The 18,676-nt window shown below is 38.0% G+C and overlaps 1 protein-coding gene across 1 annotated transcript in view; it reads left to right on the plus strand.

Annotated features, from left to right (window-relative positions):
- The first annotated feature begins 159 nt into the window (after positions 1–159).
- The window catches only part of LOC136676174 (CREB-binding protein-like), a 61,269-nt gene continuing 42,752 nt past the window's right edge, over positions 160–18,676 (plus strand). Inside the window, exon 1 of the mRNA XM_066653016.1 lies at positions 160–1,237. Coding sequence (XP_066509113.1) covers positions 1,147–1,237 — 91 coding nt within the window. The 5' untranslated portion in view covers positions 160–1,146. The remainder of the gene's footprint in view (positions 1,238–18,676) is intronic.

Here is an 18,676-nt window from a genome sequence, read left to right on the forward strand (position 1 = left end):
AAAAAGTTATTTTTAAACATAAAGTAAAACGTATAATTGCTATCATTTGGTAGGCATATTCTTGGGGTTGTTTTAACCATAAGAGTTTTAAATAGTATTTGTTTGTTTTACATCCTGAATATGTTAGCTGCCTGTGCTCTTATTTTGTGGGGCTACAGCACCTCTGGCGGCGAGCCGCAGCTCTGCTCTGTCGCTGTGACGCAGGCACTGGGAGTGTGTGACGCAGTCCACGCATAAGCCCCGCCCCCGCCGCGCGGTGGGGAAAAGAGAGAGAGAAAAAAACTTTTTGTATCGAAGGAATCAACAGCCGCCATCTTGTCGCGGCTCGGGTTCGGGGACTCAGAGACTCGGACTCGGCGCAAGCTCGTGTTCGGAATAGGAGCGTGGCGCGGACTACAGTAACGGCTCGGCGGGGCCCGGAGCTAAGCGCTTGGGACGGCAACGGAAGGTTTTTGGTCGAAAAGATCGCCATAAATCGGGCGGATTTTTCTCCTCTCGCCTGTGTTTTCCGTCGGTGGAGAGGCGCGCACCGCTGTGAGGTGTACGCGGTTCCGTGTGTCTCCGTATTGTTTACCGTGTGAGATCGAGCGGGCGGACAGCGCGGGGTGAGCCGCGCTGCAGCAATGTAGCGTTTCTGCGGCGATACGCAGTTTTAAACGCGCCCTAAGCGTCAGTTTTTCCTTCTCCGTTTTATTTATTTATTTATTTATTTGCACGTTCGGTGTGATGCACATTTAACGGCGGCCCTCAACGGAGGCTCGGACATTCGTCCTATAGCGCCTCCGCGGAGCCCGGCCTCACGTCCATGAGGCCTTGCCTGTGTGGAGGCGCCGTGTGTCGCTGTGAAAGAGAGGGAGCGGCGCGGTAGTGTCCGGGTCTCGCGGCGGATCGAGGGCGAGAATGTGGCCATTGGGCGGCGGATTATCGGCGGCTGAATGGCGGCAGCGGCGGAGCGCGGCGCTGTTGTCGCTTTTCTGAAAAACCTCTTCTTCTGCTCCTCCGACTGCCCCCTCCCCTCCGCTAACGCGCTGAAAGTAACGTCCGTGATAACGATAAGTTTCTGGGACGACTCGTTCCCCCCCCTCCTCCCGCGTTTTATTTTTGTTTTTCGTGCTCGTTTTCGGTCCCCCGCGCCGCTAAGAGGCGATGGCGGAGAATTTGCTTGAGGTCGGGCCGCCGACCGCCAAGAGACAGAAACTCTCTGCTCCTGCCCTGCCCCCGTCCACGGACTCCGCAGGTAAAACACACCTAGCGTTACTCTTAAATTACACACTGAAAACTGTTCTGTTAAAGGGACGACATGGCCCTATTGTTTTCTTGTAGCTTCACTTATTCTTCTAATCTCTGTGATGGGTGTGGGTTTATAACGCCATATGTGCCTTATAATTTAACTAATTAATCAAATAAGCATTAGTTGTGCTGTAAAAAACGGTAAATGCTATTTAAATAGTAATTGTGCTTTTACAGTGTGAACAGGTAACATTTTAAAGGGTCCATATTCTGGAACTTGTGTTTTCCTCGGTTCTTCTTGTGACGTGCGTTAGTGTGTGAGGTTATGAACACGTTTGTTGCAAACAGCAAGTGTGCTTTAAAGAGAGAACACATCATGTTAAACTTAAAGAAAAAACATAATTATTACTTTTCCCTCATGGGGCTTATGAAGTTATTTTTAAACTGCTTCAGTTTATGATGAATTCCACAAACACTGATTTGCTTTCGTTTTAGGTAAGGTTAACCTGCGAACATTAAAGGGCACATATTCTGTACACAACCTCAATTTGCAGGCAGTTAGGTTCAGTTAAAGGTTTTATCCTACTTTTGCAGATCTGAAGGCTCTGAGAGACTACACTAATTGTGCCTAAAAAGTGAGCAGGTATATGTAATGTTAACTTAAAGGTCCAATATGCCTACTTTTTAAAATTGTGAATGCTGGCGTTGACAAATTAAAAAATATATACTACAATGGAGCTTCAAATTATAAATGATAATTTGTTAAACAAGAAAGTAGCAGTTGTGTATTAAGGTGTGAAGACCTCTTTAATAAAGGTAAACGGTTCACTTAATTCTCTTGTATTTTTGCTAATTTCTCGAAATACACGTTATTTTGAAATGCGAAAATGAGCAATGAGCATTAAATTGAAATTGAGCATCAGAATTGCAGCAGGTAAGATGGGGAAGGTAGATTGTCAATTTAATGGGCTTACACACCCCCCCCCCCCAAACACACTTCAGTTGTGTGTTGGGGCTTTATTTAAGATATTTGTTAAATTTACATACTGATAGTAATCATGTGTTAGTGTGAGCAGTTGAGACTTGGCAGGTAATGTTGCCTCATAGGGCCTATGTCCTACACTTCATTCAAATAGTCAACCAGAAATTAGCTCAAGTGTATCACCCTTTTTGTAAGTGCTCATTCTCCATTCTCCAAGAACTCCATTCTGCTAAATGCCACATTCTAACTAGGAGAGTTTGTGTATAAAACACAGACATGTTTGTTTTTCAGCTGTATTTTCTCTCCCCAACAACAACATTCAATGAAATATTTCTCTGTGCTGCAGTAGGCGCTGCAGTACACACACCTTACAGATGCAGGACAGTGTCTTGTCAGGCTATGGCAGTCTTCATCAGCCCTTCTGAAGGCAAAACTGGTCAGTTGTAGTCAAATAACACAGTAAAAAAACAGTATATAGTAGCATTTTGTCCAGTAAAACTGCCTCCCTCTTTTACTTTCCACTCACTGGTGGTGTGACAATGTAATAATACAATTTATGTCGAGATTACAGACCACTTTTCTTTTCTGAAGTCAAGATTTTTCTCTGTGATTAAAAGTAAATTAGACAAAAGTCGTTAGCCAAATTTTGCTGACTTAAAGCAAAAATGCCTTTATTTTAGCTGTTTTAGTTTTTTTCTAATTTCACCCGATCAAACCAACATGATATGGGGGGGGGGCAAGATTTTTAACACTAACCTGTTATGACAGCAAAATAGCATCATCCAAACCTTTTATAGTGAGGATCAGAAACTAGCATAAATAGTTTCTGTAGTGTGTCAGCTTCAGTTTGTAACAAATTATTCATTCCATAATCATATTTATCCGGGTCCACTGTTTTTTTTTATTGAGATTTGTTGCTTTTTCATGGCTAAACCGTGTCTCACTCTCGTGGTAATACTCGGTAGGAATGCTACAGTCTGGGTCAAGGCCTAAATGTAGTTAATTCCAAACAAATATAACATCATGAGGGGGATAGGTCTCCTTGTAGTTTTGTGCAGCTTTCTTTTTTGCAATTTATTCATAGAGCTTATGAAACAATTTCAATGGCTACAGTGCCATCAATCAGCCGGCAGTTAATGACTCATGCTTGCTGAAAACAGTCTAGGGTATGGACAACTGTAGGTTAATTTCATGTGCGTAAACTGACATGTCAATACTGAAAAGTGTTCTTCAAGAAGGAATTGACTGAAAATTTTACTTTCATGTGCCTTTCATGTTTGATTCTACACTCCCAGGTGTGTTGAAACTTGGTAAGAGGACTCCTAGGATTCCTGTCTAAGAACCTCTAATCTAGTGTGTATACCACTGCTGTGACAAAGTTAATTAGAAATTTATTTCTATCACTACTTTCCTGTTCCACGTGTGAACTGTTGCATCATTTAATAACGGTGTTCAAAATTTTTATTGAAAATTCTTCTCTCCTGTCTGTTTGCTTGAAACTAGTCTCATGTGTTTACAAAACCCTTGTGTCAGTACATGGCTAAAAAAATATTGTCTGTCTGCTATGCTAGGCTTTCTCGCTCTCTCAGCTCGCAGCAGTCAAAAGGTATCTGGAGTTTGTAGATAACTGAGAGAACTGCATGAAAGGAGATGAGGATATTGCTATATTCCTGCTCCATAAGTGGGTAATATTGGCTTCTTTTTACTGTTTTGAATTGCTTCAGTTGGAAATGTGTACAAATTTGGGAAGGCTAGCTGCATGAAAGTAAACAGGCTGAAATTGTTATAAAAACAAAGCAAATCGGGGTAACAATCAGTTTCTGTGGTGGTTCACGCAGTGAATAAAAGCTTACAAGTTAAACTTCATTCGCATACAAATAGTAATTAATTTTCCTCAAACATACTGCTCCACCCTAAAAGACCCCAGAGCTTCTAAATGTTAACAAACCCGAGACGTTCAGTGTAGAAGGTTCTTGTAAAAAAATGGTCATCATGGATGCACATTCATAGCCATAATCTCAGCATTAACAAATTTTACCTACATTTGTCTAATGTCAAGTTAACTACTGTAATTTGGAAAAACGTGCATTAGGACTGCAACTTTAAATGTTTCATTATGTATTTGTAATCAATCGATTACTTTGTTTATTTGAGCAAAATATATAAATACACTAAACATCTAAGGTCATATTGCATGAATTAAATAAAATCCATTGAACAATGCATTTTTTAAAAAATAAAAAATGCAACGTAAAATACAAAATGCTGGTTGTTTTGTTTAAACAAGGTTATGTTAAAGTATAGACATTAAATTGTAAGAAAATTTAAAATCTTAAGTGTTAAAACTTGTGGCCAAAATATCATGATTATCCGTATAACAGCAGTATTGTTAAAATGTGTTAAATTCAAAAAGTTGACATACACAAAATAATAGACAAAAAATGCCTAAAAGGCACCCCAGATAAGATTTAATACCTTTGCTCTTGGTCTCCTCCTACAGTTGCAGGGTAAATTGTTTTTACAGCACTGTTGTTAAATTAACTGGGAGAATGGCGAGTCGTTTCCTATTTTCCCCTAAAAGTTACATAGTTTAGTTTTTGCAGTGCTGAGTTCAGAGTATATGTAGTCACCAAATCTATTCTCCCTATTACAGGTCAATAAAACATCACAATAAATTTGAATCTGTAATTTAAGGTAAAAATACTACCTACTGTGATGTAGCCAATGGCTTCAAAAAGGGGGAAATCAGACACAATCTTTTGTATCTAAATAACAAGCAAATTAAATATTCCAACACTAAGACTGAATTCTATTTTTTTTTACTTTACTCGAACCTCTTGTTTTCGAGTGTTATCTTGCCCATTGGAACAGAGTGACAAGGTGTAGTGGTTAAAAACCCTCCCCTACAAACAGGACAACTCTTCCAGAGTTTGATACGTCATCAAAACATAAAGCAGTGTTTCTCTGCTCAGAGTCTGAACCAATAACTGAGATTCTGGATTTTAACTTAGTTTAATTTAGAGCACCATTCCTTTAAAAGTCATATATTGTCACCCACTTCTAACTTAATGATATGAAGCAAAATTCAGCTGTTATACCATGTCTTTTTTGACATATCCTGTTCCACATCAAATTTTGCAGTAGCCTCGGGCGCCAGAAAGTTATTGCGTAACAATTTAAGGTGGAACTGGAAATTCTAAGATATCAGCAAAGTATTAGTGATGTTTTATGCTTGTTATAAGTAAAGGGGCACAGTGCATTGAAACTATATGAAAAATAAGATAATGCAATGGTTAAAGTTTATTAAAGGGGAAAATAGTGATATTTTTGTTTGATTGCACTTCCATCTTTTCATTGATTAACGTTGAAGGCTTTAAATGCTATATAACATTGAAGGTTTTAAGTGCTCTATAGCTGTCCCCCTTGGCCCCACCCATGAAAAAGTAATTTTAATTATCAACCTTATTTCTTGCCCTCCTAGAGTAACATCCTTGTTTCCTCCATTTATGTCCATATGGATGTTTTCACGTTTAAAACTATGTACTCCAGTAGTGCAGTATCTGACATATTAAACATCAATATAGCAGCAAACAACCAATTTCAATTTGAATATGAGTAAAGGTGTCTTGAACAGAGAATGAAGTCTGTCACCCTATCCACATTTTTCATACCGACATACAATTTTATCACAGTATACCGTGTTACTGTTGGGGGGTGGTGCACTGTCCTTTATAGCTATCTGTGAAAGGTTTACTGAAAGTTTGTGCTGTGCAGTTTAGCTCAGCACAGCCTGACAGTGCACACCAACACATGTTGACAATAAAAATAACCTAAAATTTCAATTTTAGTGAGAAAAAATTGAAAATAAGTGAACTAAGACATTTCTACACTGTTTTTAGAAGCAGAGCTGACCAGCTAACAGGCACTTGGTTTAACACATCATTCATTCATTATGAACTGTAACCGCTTATCCAGTTCAGTGGTGGGTCCAGAGCCTACCTGGAATCATTGGATTCACTCACACCTACGGACACGTTTGAGTCGCCAATCCACCTACCAACGTGTGTTTTTGGACTGTGGGAGGAAACCGGAGCACCCGGAGGAAACCCACACGGACATGAGGAGAACACACAAACTCCTCACAGACAGTCACCCGGAGCGGGAATCGAACCCACAACCTCCAGGTCTCTGGAGCTGTGTGACTGCGACACTACCTGCTGCCCTACCGTGCTGCCCTAACACACCACAGCATAGCATTTTCCAGCAAACTGAGGCTCAAAACACACAATTAGAAGATAAACCCTCGTACCTGTGAGCACAGTCGAGTGAAGGGTCTTCTGAGTATTTTGTCTGTTTACATCCTATCTCAGTGCTAACTCACGAACCCCATTTTCAATCAGGGAGCCCTTAAACACTATAGTGTTTGGCCATGTTCTTAAAGACACAGAACAGAAATTTGATACAGCACCCTCATGTCATAAGTACCACCATCATTTTGAGATACTGTCCACATTTTTATATACCGCGGTATACAGTTTTAACATTATACCACCCAACCCTCTGCGCCTCTTGTTTTCACAAATATGACTATATGTGCACATTAGTCCCTGTAGAAACTTTGGTCTTTCCCACTTTTTCTGTTGCCCATCCCAAGAGACAAGAAGCAGCATAGTGTATGCATGCAAAAAAAGGTTCTTAAGCTACACCTCTTGACAGAGAACGACACAAAAGCAACCCCGAAAGACAGGATTCAAAACTGGACTGGATTTTCTGAGATGGAGAATACAAGAGTTTTTAAAACTGAAAGTCCTGAACAAAAAGGGAAAAAAGGCCAATTGTTACATTGTATATATTTAGCTCAAATTGAACTGTATCCCAGTGCAGGTGGTAAGCAAACTATATTGAGCATTTATTTACCAAGATCATTTGTCATCTTAAATGACTGAAGTCATTGTATTGGTTCCATCTTTTTAAAAGACTAAACTCATGCTGGGGTATGCCAGATCACACCTGCCAGCATTTTAACTTCTATACTACAGAGTACCATTCTGATAATGCTGCAGATTTTTTTTTATTTATTTTTATTTCCAATGTATTGTGGGAAGTAGTAGTACAGTAGAAACCTCAAATCTTAGCTTGTATGCTTAGTACAGTAACACAAAAACCAAGACAATCAATGTATTAGGCTGTAGGGAGGCGTTATGGCATTCTCTCTCATGTACAATGTTAAAACGCGCATAGCCACTGAAAATGATCAAATGATGTTCACTGATGGCGCAGTTTTCATTTAAGGCAGAGCGGCATGGTTATACAGTAAAATAAAAGGTTTTTACTAGGGATGCGCACAGCCGATTTTCAATATAAAATGCAGATACATAAATGTATGCAGATAAATAAAAGCCATTAGTTTAATTAATAAACTGCTTACCTCACCCTGTGGGAGAGACTTGAGGCATCAAGACTGACTTAAAAACTACTTTGCTGACTTTGTAAATCAAAATATAACAAATTTAAACACACAGATCTACTGAATTTGTCACGAAATCAGTTGTGCCTTAGCTCAGCATTCATATTCAAAATATAAATAAGTGGTAAAATATGTTAAAATAAGCACTTAGAGTTGGTCCTGTGACTGCGGCTCTTTTCTAGTGCAGTGATTAAGTGGTCACTGTAGAATGGCATAATCACATTTCTGTTTTCTATATCCATTGTTTTAGATTTAAAAACTCTGTTTTGTATGTGGATCTGTTTCATGGATCAGCATAATTATCCAATACCCGATCCAGAATAATTTTCCAATATTTAATCTGTGCATAGGTTTTACATGTTTTGTACCTTTTTATATATATATATATATATAAAAAAAACCTTGGTTCAGCTTGATCCCACCCTTTTGGGTTGGCACAAATTTTGGTGTGACTGAGGTCCGAGGCAACTTTCACACATGCTATTTTAGTTTAGACCAAACACATGAGGTGTTAAAGCATGTCATGAACTGTATAAGGCCTCCGACATGACTCTGGCGCTTTTTTCCCCTCGTTGATCTGTAAGTAACTTGACGGCTAAGGCACTCTCCACCTGGATTCGTTTATCTTTATAAAAGGAAGTTTTTTTTCTGCGTTTTGGCCTCCCCCCCACACAAACTGCAATTTAGGTCACAAACGGAGGTTTCACTGAAAACTGTCCTGGTGTGGATGAAGGTAAACTAATATTTTATCACAATGTGCCTGTCTCTGGCTGAAACGCAAACAGCTCCTCACTGAACTAAATTCATGACTTTTGTAGTGCACTACATAGGGAGTATGGACTGATTTGAAATAAACCAGTGTTTCACTCGTACGTAGTGGTGTTTTGAGGACTCCCTTTAAAAGAGGTACTATGGCACCATAGTGGCCTTGCATGAGAATGCAGCCATTTTTGTATTAGTCTGGATGGGGCTATTTTCAAAAATGGAGAGAGGGAAATCTGTGTTGTTTTTTTTTTTTTGGTAAATAAAAACAGATCAGTGTTAACAGGGCCTAAGTAAGCTTCAATATTTTTTCATGACTGATTGTTGGATTAGGCACAAGTTGTTGTTAATGTGCTTCTTTGCCTGAAAATGTAAGCTACTGCACCAGTTCGGTTGGAACACATTGAAGAGTTTGTAATTCTGGCTAGAATGTGTTATTTAAATAATTTTTGGCATGGGGTGTCTTATTTGTCATTTAAAAATTAAAGGAAATAAGAAAAACGTGTGTTTACAAGATCACCAGCATGCCCATAGCTCACTTTTAACTTCCTGAGTCTTCAGGATCTCCTGTGTCACAAAACAAACCCACCTTACGTGTAACCCCAATACAGCTTTGTCTGTGAGATTTTTGGATAATGTGAAGTTTTCAAAGCACTGTAAGTGACCTCGGTTTTAATGCTACTTAAAATTTGCAATATCAATAGCAGTCATGTGACTTCACCAACTTGTGACGTGCCTGTAAACTAACTGGCAGTCTGTCACAAAATGCACTGAATTTAAGCTTGAAGCCAGAAAAATGGGATCCAGTGTTAAATTAGTCTGGCTTAAAAAGTCTGGCTGTCAAACATTTTTTTTTTTTTTTTTTTTTTTTTTTTTTTTTTTTTTTTTTTTTTTTTTAAATAAAATGTCTATGATTGTGGTTTGTTTACATTTGGAAGCTATGTCTTTTAAGGTGGAATGGTATGTTTGTATAAATACTACTGACTGAAGTTTTTATTTGTTTGTGGTAATTCAAACTCATTTGTAATTCGAGTTGTTTAACACTTTCGGTAATGCAGTTAGCCATCTCTCCAATTTGAGACATTTCAACCTTAAGTAATGTGAAAAAGTAACTCATTACCCGCCTATGGAACAGGAATAGAGCAATATCCTCATTTTGGCTCATGCTTTTCTGCGTTTAGAGGTCTATTCTTTGTCTAAAATACATAATACAAATAACTTGAATCTTAATGCTTATGACTGACACAGGGGCTTTGTAATCAGATTAGACTGGTTACCAACATGCAGACCAAATGACATGGAAATATCTGTTTATTTTTTTTTATTTTTTTTTACATGTCATCTTTTACGTCTTAAGTGATGAGGGAAGTCTTGACAGGGTAAAAATTTAGACTAAATTCACATTTCATCACTTGTGTATTTATATAAATCTTTTAAAAATATATTTTAAATTTAAATTATTTTAAATATATTACTTGATGTAAAATCAGTGCAGTCCAGTAATGGTAAGTTTGACATTTTGTTTAGCTCTGTTGTGTGCACACCCATATTACTGGAGCATAATTAACATTGTAACAATCATGCATTATCCTAAGAAATGTTCAAGACCTGAGGTCTACTTAAAGTTGAGATCAAACAATTCCAAGCATGCCAACCTGCCTAATACGTATGGATCCGAAATAATAAATTACATTTATAAAAACTAGTTTGAATTTTTTATTTAGAAGGTGTATATGCTTAATGCTGTTTGTTATTAAGTTTCAGAAAAAATTAACATTTTCTGGATGATTTGCTAGTATGCACTTAAGCCTATAAAGGACAAAACAGGGAGGTGAACTCAACCATACCACATACCTGTTATGTGTACAAAAAAAAATTATATATGGGTTTGCAAGAGAGTAGAGACTATTGCCCCTTTCAAACATTTCTAGAGAAACTCTGGAGTATCGGGTCCGGAGTTGTCCTGGAAAGGTCATGCATACATGCAGCTTACAGCAGGAGATTTTCTGATTCAGATGCGCTCTCGCAGCTGGAGATGAAACACGCACTTTAGTTGTGGCGCATAGCACAGACCATGTCCCACACCATTCTCACATGTGCCGTTTCGGACTTTAGCCAGAACATTTACCAGGGCTTGAGGAGGATAAGGTCCAGGACGAACGTCATGGGTGGTCGCGTTCACACATACGGCTCTGTGTTACCGTGCAGGTGTGAAAAGGGCATTAATGTGACGTGGAGACCTTGCAGAGTGCTTTTTGTCTAAAGAGACTTTTAATTCATAACAAAATGTAGACCTCCAGCACAAACGGCAGTGATCACATTTGTTTTCATTTGACTCGCAATGGAAGCACGTAAAAATTATGCCGTGGTCTTTCCGAAGGATTCAAATGCTCTGATTGTTAGCTGAGGTAAAACTCCAGTCAGAGGCAGATGCTCAACAAAGATTTAAAAATTCTCCTGCTCTGTGAGAATTGGAACATAGCACAGTGTTCACGCCGCCCAAAAAAACGTAATCAGCGCTTGATCTTACAAAAAGCTGGTTGAGGCGTGCCAGTAGGTACCAGGGAATGGAATAGTGCCACAAATAAGTTAAATTAAAAGAATGGAAAGTAAATATTCGTTTACAAACATTCCACTGGGTAAAATGGTTTCATTCAGGCACTCCCCTGTAACACTTGACCAGCTTTGGTTAGTTTGCTATTTTAATGCAGTATTTACACCAACAGGTATTCTAAAAATCTAGGGTTTTCACCGTGTCAATTAAGTTGCAGGCTTGGAACTGTGGTAGCTAAACAAGTTATGTACAAACATTGAAGTTTATACACTGCTGCTACAATAAATTCCAATTCTAAAGCCCTTAACAAATAACCTTGTAACTGAATAATTTATCCAAGGCTGTCATCATACTTTTCTCATCATTTGAAAATGCCAGTGTCTTTACTTTTTTTGTATGTGTGTTTATAGTCCAGAATTGACTGGAGTGAATAACATGTAAAGTAAGTTTTTATTTTATTTATTTATTATTATTATTTATTTATTTTTGTCCCCTATGAGAATTTAGCATTTTGTAACTTAGATGTTTTATGCCATGGTGGATGTCAGTTTGCTTGCGGATTGGTGGAAAGGTGTGTGTGTGTGTATGTGTGCACACGTGCGTGATGTAGAGAGGTGAATTGTAACTCTGAGATCCAGGGAACTGACAGATGCAGGGAAAAGGCCAATGGGGCACGTGTTTGCAATCTGTCTCTTATACGAAAGCCCTGAAAAGTCAACACTCCTCCAAATGGTGTGTAACCTGACGCCAGGCATCGCTGGAGGATGTTCCGCTAGAGTAGCCCGGGACGCCTGGCTCACCTCTCCTTTGTGTTTGTAATTGAGAACTGCTCTGACGTGGGCAGAGCACAAGCCAACAGAAAAGCGATCCAGCCAATCAGCCTCAATCAAAGGCCTAGTGTTGGATTAGAGTGTGGTCATAAATGAAACAAGCTCTGAGTGGGGTAGTGACTCATTCAGCTCTGAGATGATTACCATGGCTGGTGTTGATAGAAGCCAGAGCTGTGATTTATCGCTTCAGTTTTCAAACACTTTAAAACAGTGCTTTTTAAATGATCACTTATCCAGAGTAGTAAGCATGGGAATTTTTCTGTATTTGGTAATCCATATTTTACATTAAAATATTGAAATACCAGAATAATTTAAGACTATTTGTTAAAAGGGGCAAAAAAGAGACTAAAAAAGTGCAAAGTTAAATTAAATGTTAATTGTATGAAGAAATTACAATACTTTACTGTTCATTTTCTTTAAAATTTAATCTGACTGCTCAGTCAGTGGTCTAGATTTACCACTTGCATGATATCTTTAGCAAGATTTATTTAGTGATTTGTCCATGCATGGGGTTTTTTTTTTGAGGGTGGAAAATTTGTATATATGCACATTCATCAATTTAGGTGTAATGATTTAATGTACTTAAGTACAGTTCAGAATATGATAATTTCATTAATTCATTGTCACTGTAAATATAGAGAATAACTTTTATATTATATATATATATATATATATATATATATATATATATATATATATATATATACAAACAAAATGGAACCCCCTAAAATGGAAGGGGGATTTAATATATATATATATATATATATATATATATATATATATATATATATATATATATATATATATATATATAATATTTTTTTTTTTTTTTTTTTTTTTTTTAAATCCCCCTTTCATTTTCTCCAGTAAATGTGTATAGGTTTCACTTTTCTAAATAGAGGCATCTTAATTGGTACAACAGCAGTTTGTATTAGTAAATCACATGAGCACCGCCGACAGGAAGTATTTGTGCGAGCGGTGGCTCTGTGGTGGTCTGCTGTTGTCTGACCGCACAGCTCTGGTTTCCTCCAGGTTTGAGCTGTGCTTTCCAAAAGCATTGCCGTACTGTAGCCAGTCAGCAGGGTGTTAAACTGACATAGCTGTATGAAATTTCCTAGATGAAACTTGCCAGAAATCAAGACTTTAATTGGCCAAAAATGGGAAAAAAATATAACAAACACATTACGGCATCTAAGCTTTATTAAGGAACTTCTTGCTTCATTTTAAATATTGGACTATAAAAGTTATACTATCTAAGGGTTTTTTTGTTTTTGTTTTTGTTTTTTTTTGTTTTTTGCTTGTTTTTTTAAATGGAGTTGTCCTGTCCAATTTAATTTCTACAGCTTTATATTCTGGCTCCTAACAGTCTCTTGAGATCTCCATTCTGCCATAAATGGTGCAGTCTAGTTATGCACTATATATATCGGCGGAATATGTGGATTTTGTTTTGTTTTTTTTAAATCAGTTTATAAGTAATCAGTTCGATATTGGAATTTTAGCCTATGTTACAACTGATAACTTAGCACATTTATGGGCTTGTGGATATGCACAGACGCCTATAAATACACAACTGTCTCTGCCATGTGGACGTTTTTCGCAGTTTCTGCAGAGAACACTTTCTGGGATTAAATTTCTCTGTAGTAAAAAGTAACATAAAATATCAAAGACGCTCAGTACGTGTGCGCACAGATAGCGGTATAAACACACCGCACGCACAGAGCAGGTTAAACAACAGAAAGATGTTCTCAACCATCAGTGCCTGTATATAAAACACACAAAAATAGTGTCATTCACAGTCTGAATTTATAACTGAAACACGATGATATGTGATTAGAAACACCTGCTCAAAGCTTCTCTCTCTCACACACGCTTGGGACTGCTTTATGCTGCTCTTTCTCGCTCTCCAAAACAAACCCAGTGCTGCACAAATTAGCACCACTCTAGAAACCATTCATGCAGGACCAGCAGTAAATCTTTTATAAAAATATAAATAAAGTACAGAAATATACAAATACTGAAAAAAGGCTAGTCCTTTAAGAAAAATAATTTTTGCTTTAATGCAATGTGAATTTGCTTTAATTTCAAAAAGATAAAATTATTGATTATTAATATCATTATCGGCTACTAAGGTGTAAGGCTAAGTATCAGTTATTGTATCGGCCCAAAACGTTAAAATTTCGTGCATCTCTAGTGCTGTCACATTTTTTGCCTATGTACATGACATCTGTAATGGAGAGGTTTTTGAGCATGGTGTCTCGCTGTAAACCACACAAACGGTGATTATAAGCAGAATGTTATAAATCTGTTGTGTGATGTTCATGATAGAAATAGTGAATTTATTTCACATGAAGAAAACAAATTCTCCCCTGGTCTATTTTATCTTTATTTTTTTTGTCAAAAGTTTTTCTGAAGAGTGACATTTCCACTCATTTATAGGTGAAATTTTGGTGTAAACATCATAATCCTTAAAGCTAGGATAGTTGATGTCAATGGCCTTTAGCCATCATGCCATGGGTCCTTATTTGTCATGCACATTTTTGCCTAAAGTATTAGCTTGTTTGCCTTGGCACCATTGTGAACTTGAGTGACATCCCTTTTACTTAATTTTGTGGTTAGAGCTGTCGCGGTGAAAGTATTTCCTATGCTGTGTTTTATTGGGGCTCAACAATGCAAAATGCAATATTACCATCCCAAATTACTTAATTCATCCTGATTCTAGCTCCACACTCCTCAGTGTCACATAGAACAGGCCTGAATTGTTCTTTTTGAGGCTACTCCATGACCCTAGTCATGCCAGTGGCTGCAGTTGGGCTTGGAAAGCTGGATTATGGGTAGCTAGATGAGATCTCAAATTCGCCTCATCTGATTTGCCTGGCTCTCACTTTTCATTTGTTGAAGTTGCATATGAATTGTCAGTTGCATTTGGTTTTGTGACTAGGTTTGCTGCCATAGTGTTTTTTTTTTTTTTTATAAAGCAAAGACTGACACTCAGCTGTTCAGCCACAGTTCAGATGGCAACCGTTTGGGGGGGGGGTGATGACACTCCTTAACTTGTTATTTTTTTTAATTAATTTATTTAAAATTCAACTCCCAAAGTGTAAAACAAAATATGCATACATTGTGGTGGTGACAGTTCTTGCCATTCCTTGCGGTTGGCTGGTCAAATGCGCGGTATTACCATATTGCGGTTATTGCGACTGCCCTGCTTGTGGGTATGATGTCTGCTCACCCTTTGCAGCTATAAAAGCTTTAACTCTTCTGAAAAGGCTTTCCACAAGGTTTATTGGAATTTCTGGCCAATTATTCCAGAAGCTCATTTGTGAGGTCAGACCCTGATGAGAAGGCCAAGCTTGCTTGTCCATGTCTTTATGGATCTTGCTTTGTGCACTGGTGTGCAGTCATGTTGGAACAGGAAGGGGCCATTCCCAAATTGTTCCCGCAAAGTGAACATGAAATTTTCCAGAATCTCATGGTATGCTGAAGCACTGAGTTTCTTTCACTTGAGCTAAAGGGCACCTGGATTTGATTATTTGGATGGATGAGTGAATACTTTATGCAATATAGAATATGTACCAGTGTAGGGCTGCTTAACCCAATGTGAGTGTGCATGTCTTTTATGCTTTGATATCCTGATGAATGCAAGTTTATGAAAGTGTTTAACGGAAAGCCCACACAAGTTTGATTTCCTTCTCTTAAACTTGGCAGAGCCTCACCAATTCTCAGTTCAGGATCCAAGATGGTTGCCCACACATTAGCAGTGTGTAAAAGCTGTAGTAGCAATTTGTGTGTCATTTAGGGTTGGGTGGTACAATGATAATACCGTGCACGGTATCTCAAAATGAGGGCGGTATTTCTGACGTGTGGTGTGTCATATTTCTGTTCTGTGTCTTTAAAAGGCGGCTAAAATGTTCATGTGCATTTGAGAGCCACAGGGAGGGGGCGGATGGATAAAAGCACAAGCCCAGTAGCTCACCATAGTTGTAGGTTTAGCAATGAGTTTGTGTTAAAAGAGGGATGAAGAAAGCTATAAACAGACAAAATACGCAGAAATCCTTCACTCAACTTTGTGCTCACAGGTATATGGATTTATCCTCTAAATGTGTTTTGAGCATCAATTCACTGATAAATCTGCTGTGGTGTGCTAAACAACAACTGCCTGTTGGCACCAGCTAACGATTCTACAGTGTAGACCTGTTTCTTTTCGCTTATTTTTTAACTTTTCTCTTCCTTTTCTGTGATATTTGCTCTCTCAGAAACGGATTTTATCATCAACATTGTTTGTGTTTGGCTACATTCACTCGACTTGTGCTCAGAGATACAAACAAGTTTAATTAAATCAATTACGTGTATAGCACTATTCAGCTTCTATATGTGGACATGTTTCCATGGTGTTTGGATTTGTACAATATCACATAAGACTTTATCTGCTGATATTGCTAACAGTGTTAACCAGGAAGAAGCTAACAACAAAAACCTTGGGTATATGGTTTTCTGAATGTTTATCTGGAACATGTCAGCTTGCTGGGCTCATTCTCAGCTCAGAAATCAGACTTATGGGTAAATGTGCATGCAGTGTAAATGTGCTTAATCTTTCATCTCTGCATGTTAAATAGGCTGAGATTTAATTTGATGGCTAGTTTAATGCTTTTGCATTATGTAAACTTGAATGCAGTGTTTTGGATACAAATCTTTTGTACAATTGCCCTGTTATCCCAGATGTTTGTATTAATCAAACATTTGAAGTTTGCTCATTTTGTAAAGGAGTTATGTGCCTAAGAGATGTGACCAGAAATGGAAGTTGCTTTAATAATAACATCAGGTTATCAGAATACAAACGGTCAAGTTGAGTGTAATCTCAGCTATTTTTGCTTTTGTTTTATTGAGAATGTGCATTTTGTCCTTCTCTTGAAGCAGTTTTTTAAGTGAACAAATTCTGTACACTTGTCCTTTGCACACTTAGAAAGAATTAGGTGTGGTCTGAGAGAGAAGGTGATGGTTAGAGAGAAACAAATGTGTTTATATTCTGGCCAGCAGAACTTGGACAAATCCCCCCTCATTCTCAGCGCAGAGGAAAAGATTCTGGTGCAAACGCTGCCAATCAATCAGATTATGATCAAAGTTTTCAACTATCCAGGACAATAATCTCAGAAACAAAGCTGCACAATCGTCAACATATTGATGTCAATATAAAGGCAAATTATACATTTTATTGGGTATTGGAAAAACCAGCACTCCGGAGCAAATTGATATGTTATGAAATACTTGATTGAGGCAAATTATTTAATCAGACTGAAACAAACAAAGGCAAATCCTAACAAGAAAATGAATAAGTGACCAAAACCTGGCCATTGAAACAAGCACAGGAAAAGCCAGCTGTCTAGGACAGACAGCATCTATATGTACTGCTGACTGAGTATCTGAAAATCACTTTCTTTCATGCACAAAATAGAACTACCAGATACTTTTCTTGCTTTCCCAACACTGCCAAAGACCAAACAAATGAAATCATACATGTAGGAAAAGGTACAAACAGTAGGTTTAATTGGGAGAGCAAACTGTTTGTTCATGCTTTGATCAAACTCCACATGAAAGTGTGATGACGTTGAATAGTTGAACATTGTCTCCTCTCCTAAATACAGTCTAAAGGATTTCCAAATTGTGACTGTAAATTTAATTCCCACAGCCTGTTGGTCAAAAATGAACAAATTGCGTGAACTGAATCCCCAAAGGGACCAGACTTAGACAGTTAATAAAACTGTATGGAGATCAGTTCTCCCTCTTTTTCTTCTTTTTGATTAAGTTTGATTTTACACAACTTTACACAAGCTCTTAGGTTTTCAGAAACTTACAGCACAATATCAGTCCATCTCACAGAACAAAAGTTACAAAAGCATTTAGAAACTGAGAAAAGACAGCTCTTGATGACTGAAGTTGGTCTGAAGCAGAATTGATTTTAACCAAGACTACTGTTTTGTGCAGTTGACAATTGGCAGCATGTATAGCAATCAATCTAAACGTCTCCAAATAAAAGTTCAGTGTCATTGTTTAGTAAGCAGTAAGTATTTCCATAGCACATAATAAAAGGGAGGAAGAAGGAAATAGTGTGAGATGGGGGACTTGGATCTGAAATAGTGAGGAGTCTGAGAAAACACTATGGATGTGGTTAGAGAGGGCCAAAGGAGGCAGAGGAGAATTTGGTCTAAAAAAGAGGGAGAATATGATCTGAAGGAGAGCATGATTAAGATGGGAATTGTCAGAGAGATGGTCTGAGAGAGAGTTTGGAGATGCTCAGAGTGTGATGGAGAGAGGGAGGCTGCACCTCTGGGTCCTTAGGCTATGGTTAAGAGTGAAATCCCAGCCATACTGCACCTGTCTCAATGTAGACACAACCATCAAAACCAGGGCCAACATGTGACAGCTGCAGCTGCCCAGACTCCTATTTATAACTTTCTGCCGAACCTAGGAGCTAACGAAGTCCAGACTAGAGGGAAAGATGGAGAAGGTGTTAATTGTAAAGAGAATCAATGATTTGAATGTTGGGGGGCAGTATTGTTTGGGCAGTTGAAGCAGTTGGGAAAGAGAGGAAGTGAGAAGGAAAGGTGCAACAGTATTGGGTTGAGGAGGATGATATTATTATTTATTACTTCTGTCTTTGAGTATGTGAGGTTTTTGTTAGTATTTATAAAACATGTGAACAACTTATGGAACAAATGTCTAAGCTTTATCTTTTTTTGTCATATTTCCCTTTGTTTATACCTATTTATTTGCAGGCAAGTCAAGTTCTTATACGCCAAACACCTTTCGTTGCACACTGGGCACAGTCATCCTGGCTCAGGAAGGGCCTTCCCCAA

This window comes from Hoplias malabaricus, chromosome X2 (genome assembly GCF_029633855.1).
Source record: "Hoplias malabaricus isolate fHopMal1 chromosome X2, fHopMal1.hap1, whole genome shotgun sequence".
NCBI lineage: Eukaryota > Metazoa > Chordata > Actinopteri > Characiformes > Erythrinidae > Hoplias > Hoplias malabaricus.